The sequence below is a fragment of the Schistocerca piceifrons genome, chromosome X (genome assembly GCF_021461385.2).
Source record: "Schistocerca piceifrons isolate TAMUIC-IGC-003096 chromosome X, iqSchPice1.1, whole genome shotgun sequence".
Taxonomy (NCBI): domain Eukaryota; kingdom Metazoa; phylum Arthropoda; class Insecta; order Orthoptera; family Acrididae; genus Schistocerca; species Schistocerca piceifrons.
Genome location: NC_060149.1, coordinates 146,250,717 through 146,265,600, shown reverse-complemented (window position 1 = coordinate 146,265,600; position 14,884 = coordinate 146,250,717). Strand labels below are relative to the sequence as shown.

General features: G+C 38.3%; 1 protein-coding gene across 1 annotated transcript in view; it reads right to left on the bottom strand.

Annotated features, from left to right (window-relative positions):
- LOC124721684 (zinc finger protein castor homolog 1-like) overlaps positions 1–14,884 on the bottom strand; it is a 110,397-nt gene that overhangs the window by 7,734 nt on the left and 87,779 nt on the right. Inside the window, exons 19-21 of the mRNA XM_047246760.1 lie at positions 13,610–13,930; positions 11,296–11,569; positions 10,451–10,674 (exon numbers count right to left, since the gene is read on the bottom strand). Coding sequence (XP_047102716.1) covers positions 10,451–10,674; positions 11,296–11,569; positions 13,610–13,930 — 819 coding nt within the window. The remainder of the gene's footprint in view (positions 1–10,450; positions 10,675–11,295; positions 11,570–13,609; positions 13,931–14,884) is intronic.

Genomic DNA, 14,884 nt, shown 5'->3' with positions numbered 1-14,884 from the left:
CTAATAAAATAGGATTCCACTCTATTAATAACGTCATCATTGGCCAAAACTAGACACCTTTGTGGATCAATCAAAAATTATTTGGGGTTAACAAATCCTGGAGTATATAAAATTTCCTGTCATTAGAGAAAAGCTTATGTTTTACAGAATATTCATATGGTTCATGACTCATATGTGGAACTTCCCCATCACACACGTTTGCTCCAGCCAGAGAAATCTGCCGTTTCTGAGCATTGTCTCAATGAAGAGCATAATATGTCGTTTAAAGAGGTGCAAAATATTTCTCTGGCTTCTTATTACTGGGATTGTGTACTTCAGGAATCCATCGAAATACTTTTAGATATACAACAACAACAATCTGATTTTTGACTGACTGCATCTATATTTGCTATGCACTTCTTTGCTTCGCAGAGGGTAGCACTTCCGCTTCTTGTGCACACACAGTGGCCTGTTTCCAGGGTATAAAGCAGCTTCCATAATCTGATGTTACCTCAGCTGCAGCATGGTTGTGCACCTGCGATCTCACCTGAAGATGGAGACTAGTTGGACCATCAAAATATCATGTCGCCAAGGAAATGAAATCCAGCTGCATACTCATGAAGAGCAACAATGCAATGAGCTCTTTATTTTCAAAATGTAATGAGGCTATCTATAGGATCTCTCAAATTGATTCCATATTTCTATATTTCCAGAATGTTTTTGACACTGTTCCTCACAAGAGACTGCTAAACAAATTGCATTATATGGCATATCATTTCAGTTGTGCATCTGGATTCATTATTTCCCATCAGGAAAGTCACAATACATAGTAACAGATGGAAAGTCATTGAGTAAAACACAAGTGATATCTGGCATTCCCCAAGGAAGTATTATAAGCCCTCTGTTCCTAATTTATATAAATGATTTAGGAGACTGTCTGAGCAGCCCTTTAAGATTGTTTGTATATGATGCTATCATTTACCATCTAATAACATAATCAGATGACTAAAACCAATTAGAGAACAACTTAGATACGAAATCTGTATGGTGCAAAAAGTGGCTTGACTCTAGTTAAGGAAAAATGTGAGACCATTCACATGAGTATTAAAAGATACCCATTAAATTTCAGTTACACAACAAATCTCATAAATCTGAAGGCTGTTAATTCTACTAAATATCTAGGAATTACAATTATTGGAATGATCACACACATAATGTAGTGAGGAAGGCAAACCAAATACTGTGTTTTATTGGCAGAATACTTAAGACAATGCAACAGGTACAGCTGTGTGGCATGGGATCCTTACCTGATAGGACTGACAGAGAACACTGAAAAAGTCCAAAGAAGGGCAGCTTTTTTTGTGCTATTGTGAAAAGGGGCGTAGGGGGTCACATACATGATAAGTGGGTTGATGTGGCAATCATTAAAACAATGGAATTTGTCATTGCAGTGAGATCTTTTCACAACATTTCCCTCACCAACTTTTGCCTATGAATGCAAAAATATTTTATTGCCATCAACGTACACAGAGAAATATGATCATTATAATAAAATAAGAGAAATCAGAACTTGTACAGTAAGATTCAAGAGTTTCATTTTTCACATACATTGTTAGAGAATAGAAAAGTAGAGAAATAGTCTGTAGCACCCTCTGCCAGGCACTTGTGTGTGAACTACAGATTAGTCATGTAGATGTAGATGTGCATAACTATTCAGTAGTAAACAGATGTTTGTGATTTACAGTTACTGTAAAATAATAACGAATACAGTGTGTCACACTAGTTTTCTCTTTTAACTGGAGTTTATAATGTTTTATTTATCATAAATTAACACTATTGTCGAATTTGTTAGTGACCACAACCTCAAAAATTTTCAGAGGAACAGTAAATTTTATACAAAGTTTTTGTGCTGTCATAACAGATACTGCATTTGGGGTGTTAATCATTACAGTTCTGAAAGGCTACTGGTAATACCTGTAGCATATGAGACCCCTAAATTGAAAAAGAATCAATAAGGTTAGCTTAAAGTTATTTGTTTACTGCTACACAAAATATTGCACTGGTCACATGCAGCCCTACTATATGTGCTGTTTTTGGGCTCTGGACGAGCTAGTTGTTGTTCATAAGCAGCTGGAATTTGAACTGACTACTGGCACACAATTCAAAGCTGCTGTGAATGGGTGTTACTAAGTGTTACTAAGAGGTCATGTAGCAGAAACAGCCAAGACACTTCAAGTATTAGCCTCGCCTGTGAATATTGTATCTTCTACATGAAGTCCAGGATGTATCATTACTCATCCACTTGATTGTGAGTGGCATGTCAGTGGTAGGTCTAGATGCGCTGTACAGCAGAGACACGGATCTGGGAGAACTCATGATGTTACCCCGATCCCCCTAACTAGCAAGTTTGAGTTGCTGTCTTAAACTAAAATTGAAATTGTGACAGTGAGACTCACTTCACCTATTGGGAAATGTGCTGTGTCGTGTCAAAGGGAGACAAATGCAAAGGGGAAGGGGTCTATTAATCATCTGCAATTCTAATGTACAGTGAATAATGGTACCCATAATGGAAATAGCAGCAACATATGGACTCAGTGTGTATGCCTAGTGGTCTCATTCAACATGCTGAACAGGCTATTCCAGAGGTCATCAAGGGAACAGAGTGGAGCCCACTGCAGATTGTAGCATATGTTGGAACACATGATGCCGTCATCTGGACTCCAAAGTCAACTTCTGTTATTCCAGCGACTGGCAGAGAAGGTTGAGAAAACCAGGCTTGAATCTACAGTACTGACCACAAAAGAGATTGTTGCTCCCTTGTTCTGAGTCAAGTGGAAGGGCACAAGTTTTGTTTTATTGGCACAATGTATGCTGTGTAATTACATTATGTACAGAATATAGACTGCAGTGTCTGTTCATTTGCCAATGAATTACTTCATTTATATCTATTTACTATCCTTCTTTCTGATCTGGGCTTTGGACTGGAACTGACAAAGTTAAAAATAGCTTTTCATATTGTCTTTTCTATTTTTGCATTTCTTGCTTTTTTTAAAAAATAGTTTGTTCAGAAGTGTCAATTCATTTGAACTGTCAGGTTTGGTTCCCAATGATTAGTAAAGCTTCTCTGCATGATAGGTCTTGAAATAGGGAACAACACATAACGGTACGTTGCAAGTTTTGTATTGGTATCCAGTTTTGTGGTGCACTTTCTGTTTCATGGAAAACAAAAACAGCATATTTTTATTTAAATGTTTATTCACAATACCATCTCTCAAATGCCTCCCTGTAAACTCTAGACAATTCCTTTACCAGCTTTTCTCCATTCTGCTGCATATTCTTCTACAACATCCCTCAAAAGAGATAGGCCAAACACTACAAGTGCCATTTCTGCACAGTAACTGACCAGTGAGGAGCATGAGCATTTGAAATGCACAAATCCAGAACATGAAAAAATATTTCTTATATCATTTCATAGTCTTACGTGCTGATCTTGGTGAGTTCAGCACCTTGTCACAACAGTCAACTGTACCCATATTCAAGTTGTAATCTACAATACATTGGAGTTAACTGATTTTTTCACCAGTAATTCTGTAAGTCCTACCTGTTTCAACCATTTGTGTAGTGTTTCATGAGGTCACCACTCACACTTCTCTTTTATCACACAACTTGATAGGAAATAATTTTTTCAGCTAACTTTAACTTTGTTTCTCCTTGTTCCAGTTTCCTTAGCTGTTTTTGGCATGCTGCAACTATTCTTACGAACAGTGCCACATGCAGTTATTCCGTGGTTGGCAAGCCCGAGGAAAAGGCCTGGTCTGGCATACCAATTGTCCACATACAGATTATGTCCCTGTTCTACATACAGTCTCAACAGCACACATTATGCATCACTTTTTCCTAAACAGTCAAACACAAGTTCTGATGTAGTGCCTGTATATACAATGAAAATAAAATGTCATTATTCTGAATCTACTTCACTTGGATCAAATGACTTGCTTAAAAGATCATTGAGCCTTGGTTAAAAGATCATTGAGCTTTGAACTACAAGGGACTATCACTACTACAAAGCTTCTGATGTGGTCTAATGTACTGTGCAACATCGTATGGTCTCTGTTGACAATATTCCTAATTTTATACAAACTGTCACCTGTAGTACTCACAGCATTGCCACCAATGTGTAACATTCTCAACAGTAAAATAAAACAGTCTCAGCACATTATTTCACTGAAAACTGGAGTGTGTAAAAGTATATCTCTGGACCAATTTTTAACTTGAGCCATTAGAAGACAAATAGCAATAAAAGTTCCTAGTAGCTTTCCACTTTGATGGTTGAGAATCCACAGATTTTGAAGTATTTGCCCTGGTGTACACATAAAATTGATTCATTTCATCTGCTACAAACTGAAACATGTTTTCTTAAAGAAATATTGTAAAAAAATGACAGAATGCTTTAACTAGTTAACATTTGTGCTCTGAAGCTAACTCATCAAACATATGTTTAATGGCTGGAAATTGGTTTGGTTCTAAGGAAAATTTTCAGCATGGTATGCTCTTTTCTGAAGTGTTTCACTATCGCTTTCTGAATCTTCATATTCCGAATATCTTCCAACTGCATCTTTCGTAGGAATGTCAAACTAGTGTGCTGTACCAGCTGATGCACAGGGCTGAGAACTACTACTTTGTGTTTCCCTTGAAGACTCATCACTGCTACCGACACAAGAATATTGAAACTCGCTGTCACTTCTAATGAGTATCTCCAGGATTGTTCTATCTGTGTAACCACAGTAAGGAGACATTTCTGTCATAGAAGAGAAGAATGCGAAAGTAATACTGATGAAAACACACAAAGTAAAGTCAAGCAATAATGTAAACAGCAGCAGACACAGACACACACTTGAACTATGCAGACAGAACTCTGGAAAGCTCTGGAAGAACAATGTTGAAATTCAGCTCTGTGTGACAACATATCTAGAGAGACCACACTTGAATTCATCTGTAGCAGTGAGATGGCTGGCAGAATTGGGCACATAAACATATCAACAGCACTTCAAGAAAACCCAGAGGTCTTGCTCAACCTTGTCCACAGCAACTTGGGAGTGGCAGAGTATGATGAGTTAACACGTTGACAGCAGTCAAAGGATTAAAAATATATATTTCTTGCCAATGAGTATAATTGTGTCACTTTACTGAGGGTCCACCTGCAGTGAGGATGACAAATTCAGCTGCTGTATAGGCTATTGACACTCCTTCCACAACACAACTTCAACAATGACTCTCTACTACATGAGCAACAATTTCACTGACCCAAAAATCTTCACACTCTGACCTCAATAATTGAACTTTGTACCTACATGTGACCTGTGTCAGTTCACCATGAACAACTTTGAATAAGGGATTGTTGATCCCTTACATATTGTAATACAGAAATTATATTGCAAGCACTTTACTCATTCACACATAGTTTACTGACATATGCAACTGTGTTCTGGAGTAATATAAACATGTTAGAACAATCAAAAAAGCTCCAGGAGAAATCTGTGTGACTCATAATAAAGATTGGTCAAACAGAATCAGCTTGGAAAGTTTTCAACTTAAAATCGTGACACTTTAGCATAAGGATAGCCTTGTTTCACTGAAGTCCCTTGTTGTTGTTTATGTTGTTGTGGTCTTCAGTCCAGAGACTGGTTTGATGCAACTCTGCAGGCTACTCTATCCTGTTGCAAGCTTCTTCATCTCCAAGTAACTACTGCAACCTACATCCTTCTGAATCTGCTTGGTGTATTCATCTATTTTTACCCTCCACACTTCCTCCAACACTAAATTGGTGATCCCTTGATGCCTCAAATGTGTCCTGCCAACTGATCCCTTCTTCCGGTCAAGTTGTGCCACAAATTCCTCTTCTCCCCATTTCTATTCAGTACCTCCTCAGTATCTACGTAAACTACCCATCTAATCTTCAGTGTTCTTCTGTAGCATCACATTTCAAAAGCTTCTATTCTTTTCTTGTCCAAATTATTTATCATCCATGTTTCTCTTCCATTTATGGCTACACTCCATACAAATCCTTTCCGAAAAGACTTGCTGACACTTAAATCTATTCTCGATGTTACCAAATTTCTCTTCTTCCATAACACTTTCCTTGCCATAGCCAATCTACATTCTACATCCTCTCTACTTTGACTATCATCAGTTATTTTGCTGCCCAAATAGAAACTCATCTACTACTGCAAGTGTCTCATTTCCTAATGTGATTCCCTCAGCATCACCTGGTTTAATTCAACTACATTCCATTATCCTCATTTTGCTTTTGTTGATGTTCAACTAATCTCCTCCTTTCAAGACACTGTCCATTCCATTCCGCTGCTCTTCTAGGTCCTTTGCTGTCTGACAGAATTACAATGTCATCAGCTAACCTCAAAGTTTTTATTTCTTCTCCATGGATTTTAATTCCTATTCCATATTTTACTTTTATTTCCTGTGCCTTGTACAGGAATTTAAAAAAGGGTATGGCACTTTCAGGAAATATTCATTATACAAAGAAGAAGAAAATATGTTGTATGGACATGGGTCCAGAAACACTTTATTTCCATGTTAAGAGCTCAGTTTGTACAATTCTTCAACTCATTAATCATGGGAAACACACACGAAAAAAAGCATCAGCCCTGTATGAAACACTTTCCTAAATTAAAGGTTCAAAACGCCCTCTGTTAGCAAAGATACATGCATCAACTGACTCTCACATTGAATCCCTTACGCACTGATCTATCACTGAAGAATTATGTATTTTTTCACAGCCTTCCACAATATGAACATGAAGACACAGTGCATCATGTACCTGGATTCCACATACAAGAGCTTTCAAATGCCCCACATATAAAAGTCTAGTGTGTTTTGGGCCGGAGAGCATGGAAGCCAAGGAACTGATAGACCTCCACCTATCCAACTTAGCAGGCTATGAACATTAACACTGAAATGAGTAGCAGCTCCACTGTGCATGAAGTACACGTTTTGTTGCACTTGTAAAGACACATGTTCTTGCAGAATATGTGGAGTATTCTAAGAAGACATGGCAAGTTTCTCTGTTGAGCTTGGGTGGAAGAACATGAGGTGCAAACAAACAATCACCAACAATGTCAGTCCAAATGATTACAGAAAATCTTTGTTGATGGAATGACTGCACAACTTTGTGAGGATTCTCAACAGCTTAGACTGTGAAAATTTACGATCTGATCATGATGAAATGAAGCCTCATTCATGAACAGCACATTTGCACTAAAGGTAGGATTGACACGGTGTTGAATGAACCATTTGCAGAAGTGTACTCATGCAGGGAAATAGTAGGCTTAAATATCTCATGCTCCCTAAGACAACAATCAGTTACTTCAAACATCCTCTTGTTGGGGCACCATGATCTGGAAATCTTTCCTGATACAAACATTGAGTGTCATGGTCATTACCATCTGCTAATCTGTAAGAAAATGGGCATCTGTCAACTCTGCATTTGAGTACATTTCCATTGCACTGTACTGGAAACCAAACCACAATGAACAATAGAAGATTGATACTAGATGCTTGCACAGTCCATGATGAACACTAAACTGTTGACGCTACGTGTTCGATGCTAGTAGAGCAATGAGGTTAGTCACTTGTCAACACAAGCAGTGAAGTGAGTCACATGTCAATATTACCTTCATTTCATTTGAACAACAAACACTGGTGGTGAACACGAGGATTACAACTTACTGCAAACTCCACTTAAACATAAAGAAGAGGGCATTTTGAACATTTCGCGTAGGAAAATGTTTGATGTAGTGCCGGCACATTCCATTTCTCTGTTTTTCCCATCATTAATGTGATTATGAAAAGAACTACAAAATGGGCTCTAAGATGGAAATAAAATTTTTCTGGGCCCAGGTCTATATTACACATTTTCTACCTCCATGTGTGAGGAATGTTTCCTGAAACATGGCAATATCTTTTTGTTACACCCTGTATAAAACACACCCTTTAAACAATGCTTTGGCCTAAAAAATCAAACAAATAGGACAGTTTTGTGCATTGAGAAAAGAATTAAAGAATTTACTGATAGAAAACAGTTACTACAGAACTGATAAATGTATAAATAATCAGTATTGAGTGAAAGGCAGTCTCTGTAACACCTATTCATTTAAAAAATTCTATGCAGAACATTCCTAACAAAATTAAATGATTCCTAACTTCATGTTTCATGATACACTTTGTAAAATCTTGACTAATTTTATTCAGTTTCATTATGTTCAGTATCCCATTGCTGGTGGCACAATGATTCTACCAAGCACCAGAAAATAATCTCAACTCCTGCACTGGGCCTCAGACCAGATGGAGTATCTCCACAAATCATGTGTGATGTATGATGGTAATGTGTAGTGACTAGTATAGTGGCAGGCAATCACATTCTATTCATAGGCATCATTGTATGTAAGGTTATAATGTACACATTGTTAACCTTTCTCAGACACTACTGTCTTTACTGCCCTGACTATTATCCCAACTTGGAACACATTCATTTCTGCAACAAATAACAACAGTCTTTACCCATCTTCTATGCCTCTATCTAGGAAACACTTCTATTTCCTCATCACACAATTGATTAACATCCTTGTATACATGTTCTAGCACTACTTACGAACATTCTAAAAACACACATACACATCCTGTCTTCATAACAGTGCCAACTGAAATTTAAAGCAACTAGAAAATCCTCAATATGCCTTTTAACAGGTGCAATTAGGAAACTAATATTCTTAGGTTGCAAAATACACTGAAGTGCCAAAGAAAATGGTATTGGCATGTGTATTCCAATACAAATATATGTAAACAGCCAGAATACGGCACTGCAATCGGCAACACATATATAACAAGACAACAAGTGTCTGGCACAGTTGTTAGGTCGGTTACTGCTACAATGGCAGGTTATCAAGATTTAAGTAAGTTTGAACAGGGTGTTATAGTTGGCACATGAGCATTGGGACACAGCATCTCTGAGGTAGAGATGAAGTGGGGATTTTCCCGTACGACAATTTCACAAGTGTATCGAGAATATCAGGAATCCAGTAAAGCATCAAATCTCCTACATCGCTGTGGCCAGAAAAAGATCCTGCAAGAATGGGACTGAAGAGAATTGTTCAACATGGCAGAAGTGCAACTCTTCCACAAATTGCTGCAGATTTCAATGCTGAGCTATCAACAAGTGTCAGCATGTGAACCATTGAAAGGAACATCATCGATATGGGCTTTTGGAGCCGAAGGCCCACTCGTGCACTCTTGATGACTGCATGACGCAAAGCTTTATGCCTCGTCTGGGCTCATCGACATCAATATTGGACTGTTGATGATAGGACCCAGTGGGACAAGTCTCATTTCAAATTGTATCAAGCAGATGGACATGTATGGGTATGAAGACAACCTCATGAATCCATCGACCCTGCATGTCAGCAGGAGACTGTTCAAGCTGGTGGAGGCTCTGTAATGGTGTGGGGTGTGTGCAGTTGGAGTGATATGGGACCCCTGATAGTCTAGATATGACTCTAACTGGTGACACATATGTAAGCATCCCCTCTGATCACCTGCATCCATTCATGTCCACTGGGCAACTCCAGCAGGACAATACGATGCCCCACACATCCAGAATTGCTACAGAGTGGCTCTAGGAACACTCTTCTGAGTTTAACACTTCCACTGACCACCACTCCCCAGACATGAACATTACTGAGCATATCTGCGATTCCTTGCAACATACTTTTCAGAAGTGTTCTCCACCCCCTCGTACTCTTACGGATTTATAGACAGCCCTTCAGAATTCATGGTGTCAATTCCCTTCAGCACTACTTCAGACATCAGTCAAGCCCATGCCACATTGTGTTGCAGCACTTCTGCATGCTCACAGGGACTCTACACAATATTAGGCAGGTGTACCAGTTTCTTTGGCTCTTCAGTGTATATCTCAGTTGCCATTGATACTATTTCTTTGAATTCAAACCACAGCTGGTCTACACTTACAAAGACAGGTGGGAAGGAGTGGAAACTGTCTCTTAGAAAAGCATCAAGCGAATTTTTATCTGCTTTTTAAATAGATGTCTTTGCATTTATTGTTGGTGGGTTTGGACGTTGCAGTATTCAGTCTTCCTACTACTGCCTTGTGGTCACTAAACTCTGTCATGATGCTTCCTATTTGCTCAGGATTATTTGTTGCTAAGAGGTCAAGTATGTTCTCACAACCAATTACACTTTGAGTGGGCTCCTGAAGTAACTGTTAAAAATAATGTTTTGAGAAAGCATTCAGTGCAGTTTCAGACTATGTTTTATACCCACTGCTGGATTTAAAAATCTATTACTGCCAACATATGGAGGGTAGATTGAAGTCACTACCAACTTCAGTGTACATATCACACAGACATAAAAATTCATCATAGTACTCTTATGCATTACATACCAAGTGTTGATGTATATACACACTCTTGCCTCCCACAAGCCACATTCGCCCGGAACTGTTGAAAATCTCCCCCCATTAGTGTGTCCAGGCGCTCATGCCTCGCTGTGTGTTGCACAAAGCGTGTCTTGTCACAAAAACTGTAGCCACAATCTGATCTCATGCAGTGGAAATGGGTCTGGTGTTCTCGGTAGCCACAGTGGGGGTATTTACAGTCTTCGTTAAACCTGTAAATGAATGAAATAATTATAAGTGTTGCTCAGAGTGGATATTTCTATTTGTGTTCTTACCATTTTAACACATATTTATATCAAGTATGCTAACCAGTGTTGTTTTTCTTTATCATACACTAATTAATAAATCACAAAATACATATTCCAGTGGTGATTTAAGTACATTTGGAAATATGGGTAGTGGGGATGCACTTTCTTGAAGAATGTTTTCCCCTTGGTGACAGATAAATTAAAATAATGCTAATAAGTTCACCATAGAAATGTTGTTCCACTGCTTCTACAATTTCAGAGGCTGATACTTTGGTCACACAGGAAACAAACAGCTGTGAAATTAAATGATCTCCACTGGTCAAACAAATATATGGGGCATTTTGTACTTCCACAAACAAATATTGCCCTTAATTAACTAAAAGTATATCAAACTATAGAATGGGGCACACATGAATTTGAAATTGAAGACTGAATGATATTTTTTTCTCTACAGATGGTGACAAAAATTACATAGATGTATCTAAAATATGAGATTACTCACTAGACTGCTGAATTCAAGGAAGGTGAGTGCAAATATAATTTTTGCTAATTTTACAAGTTTTAGAGATTAATATGTTGACATACCTGAATCTGACATAGCCATCTGGGACAGGTTCATCCTTAAGTATACGCATAGTGTTCTGAACACGTGCCTTCTTCGCCTCTGGACTCATGTCGAGAGGTGTGTGCCCTCCAGGACCAATGTGTGGTGACATAGAACGCTTGATGCCAGCAGCAGCTGCCAGTGCCATAGCCTGCTCAGATTCTGCAACCATTGGATGGTGTTCTAGCAACCCGTTGGGATGATGATGTGGGTGTAGCCCAGGAGGAGGCGGGACAGGAGCAGCAAACATTAAACCTGTTAAACACAATCACTTTCTGTGAATTATGTAGTGATTCATTCCATAACCAAGTACCTGTGGTTCACATGGTTTCTCGTAATCTTATGAATTAAAATTATACAGCCAAAAGGGCTGAGAAAAATTCTTGTAGCATTCTAACTGAAACATCAACAAATTGGGCATTAATTTGTTTCCACAATTTGCAGCTGTTACATTTTAAATTGTATACATAATAAGCCATAGTCAATTCACTGTCAAGCTCAATTTTTAACAATTAACTAACACAAAAAGTAACAAAAATAATATGTATGGAAATATTTCCATATTTTCTTGAAGATATCTTGTAAGAGACCTGTTTTAAACTGTGTCACATTTCGTTCATCTAGTCCTACAAACTTCAATAAAAAAGGACAGTAGATTTTCATCATCTCTCTTTTCAGACTTTTCTATTAGTTCAGCCTTAACATCCTTCACATCTTGAAATGTTACAGAGATAAAATCTCATGTTTGTAACACTGAAGAAGTGCAGGCATTGAAGTAAATCAGTCTGCTGACACTCATTCTGGAGAAAAACTTACAAAATTATGAAAAAACTGGACCCTACAGCAAGAGATGATTCTAAATGTAGTCAGATTGTATGCATTGCACAGAGCTCTTACAACATTACTGACAGCATGGCAAAATAAACACTGAAGGTGATAAACAGTATGAATGAATACACGATTTCATTTTTAGGCCTTATTTTAAAATTTATCGTCATCCAGATAATATTGCATTACGTTTAAATGTTCTTTTTCTGACCTGTATTCACTTCCATAAAAACAACAGGTGACTCACTCATGACTAGTGTATTACTCATAGCTGCTTGTCCAGTATACAAAGGGATTTCTCTAAGCTAAAAGCTCTCACGTATATGCCAAACATATATTGCAATGCAAATATGAGTAGCTGCTTTCAGAGGATAATGATGCCTAACCTACTAAAGTGGACACTACAATTTTCCCCCATAATGCAGGTCAAGAAATCTGCATCCAACATTGTTACAAAATGGACAGAGCTGCTGATTCAATCCTTCTAGCTGATTCCAAATCAAGTGGCTACAGCCAGTCCTGGCAACAATCCTACAAACTGAAAGCTGTGCTTATCAGGATACCCTCAGGACCCTAGTAGATGCATCACTACTGCTGATATGAACCACTACTTGCAGCAGGCTGGCAGAACCTCTACCACATCTCAGATGAGGTCCCAGCAATCACTGCACGTGCACACTCGATTTCCTTCTTATTCTAGCTGATGTTTACATGAGGGACTCAATGTTCCAAAATGTTGCTATCATGAACATGCAATCCCTCCTTTGAACTCAGAACTAATTAATAGTGTTAAGTAATGGGAGACAATAATTCCAGGTTAGGCAGGCTGAACTAATGCACTCTACTAAAATCTGGTGGGCAGTATGAACACTCATAAAAGATACAATCAAATAAAGAAATTAAAAAGTGCTGCTGAGCACAGACAAAATGGAAACACAGTTCACATAATCATGTAACATAATTACAAATTAAATGCTCTGTACAAAATAATTTCTACAGCTGCTGATTACTCCTCACTGCTCAAGAGCTCAACACTACAGTAGATATAAGGGCCTTTTAATCAGTTGTTTTCAATTACATTAATAGCAATCAGGAGAGATTATATGGGATGACATCTAATGTATGCATGATAAAAGCAGATGGGAGGCACAAAAACTAACGTTAATGTTGTTAAGAAACTTATAACTGAGGAGCGTTTAAATTGAAATGCATAATTCTGACTGGCAAGAAAAAATGGTGGAAGTTACGGTTGATCTTGCCCTTCCCTCTTCAGTTTTGCCAATTCAGCATTTAATTCAATAAATGGCATGAAAGTATCCAGTACTCTGCACAATGAAACACAATTATGTTGGTTAAACCAAAATAATACAAAGAGCAATCAAGTAACCATTTTCTTAAAAACTATCTTCCCTAAAGGTTACACAGTGTCCAAAAAATACATGTCCATTTCCAGGAAACAGAACTCACCTGCAGGAGATGAATATATGGCAGGTAACCCAGGCTGTATGAATGGCAGTCCTTGTGATGTTATCAGTGCAAACTGCTGCCCTGCAGCAGCTGCTGCTGCCATGGCTGCATTGAAGCTAGCTGCAGCTGATGAGTGCGGTGGGAAGACTGGTGCATGCAGTGGAGGAGGAGGCGCTGCAGGGGCTGGGGGCTGTGGTTGCAGCTGAGGTGGAACCTGTGGCTGGGGTGGCTCAGAACTGGAACTGCTATGTCCCAGGATCTGGGCCTGCTCATAGCTGCCAGTTGTACTGCTGCCAGATACCGGAACACCAGAACATGCAGCTGAAATTAAAATTCACAGGTTGCTTCACTGAAGGTTTTCATCATGTTCGCAATGCTTTATATTTGAACATTCTTTTTAGTACATAGTTCTAGAACACAAATAATAGCCCTTCAACACTACACTGAAAAATAACAACTACAGTATTTATATCTCGGCAGTATATGAAGTAGGAGTGTTCTCACTTGTATTAATAAAGGTAGCTGCATTCAGCTTCTGAAGAAAGTCATGAATGAAACTTTTGTGAGAATATACCATCTGTACTAAATACCAGACTATTGCTCTACACTGCTTCACCAATTACCCATTCATGGAATTTGGTGTAAGAAACTGCATGTAGGGTGTTTTACTGCAATTATGAGTCCTTCCATTAGCTGTGAACCAAGACTTACATCTGGCCAAAACATGATGCACTGTATTATTCAGTTCCCAACTTTAATATGAAACAGTTACACTTGCACTTCACTACTTCATCTGTGTGACTGCGTAAAATTTCCCAAAAATGAGACATACTCCATTGTAGTCAAATCAGATAAAATAACACAGAGGTTCCCTTCTGCAATGGCAGTGTACATTTAACGTGCGAACCTAAAACTGTTGGGAAGTAGTTAACTACCAGCGACAAAATATGAAAACTGGACCATGTAATGACAGTATTTCAGGACAACATTACAAGATTCTTTTCCATTGCATTTCAGAATGTTTCCCAAGGGTAATACTCAAGCTCAGTAGATCAAAACAGACACAATGGAAGGATGCAAAATGAATAATTTACAACAAGGTTTTGGCAGAGATGCATTTTGTACTTCTGTGCAGTGAGATTTGCAGTCCATACCTCTCTCACGTGCATCATTTGTAAGTTCTCTGCCTTTAGTTATCTGTCTTCATTGAATGCTCTTGTATTTTAATGTTTGTGAACAAAAGTTAATTTTGTACATTCAAAGGTTACAAGCAAT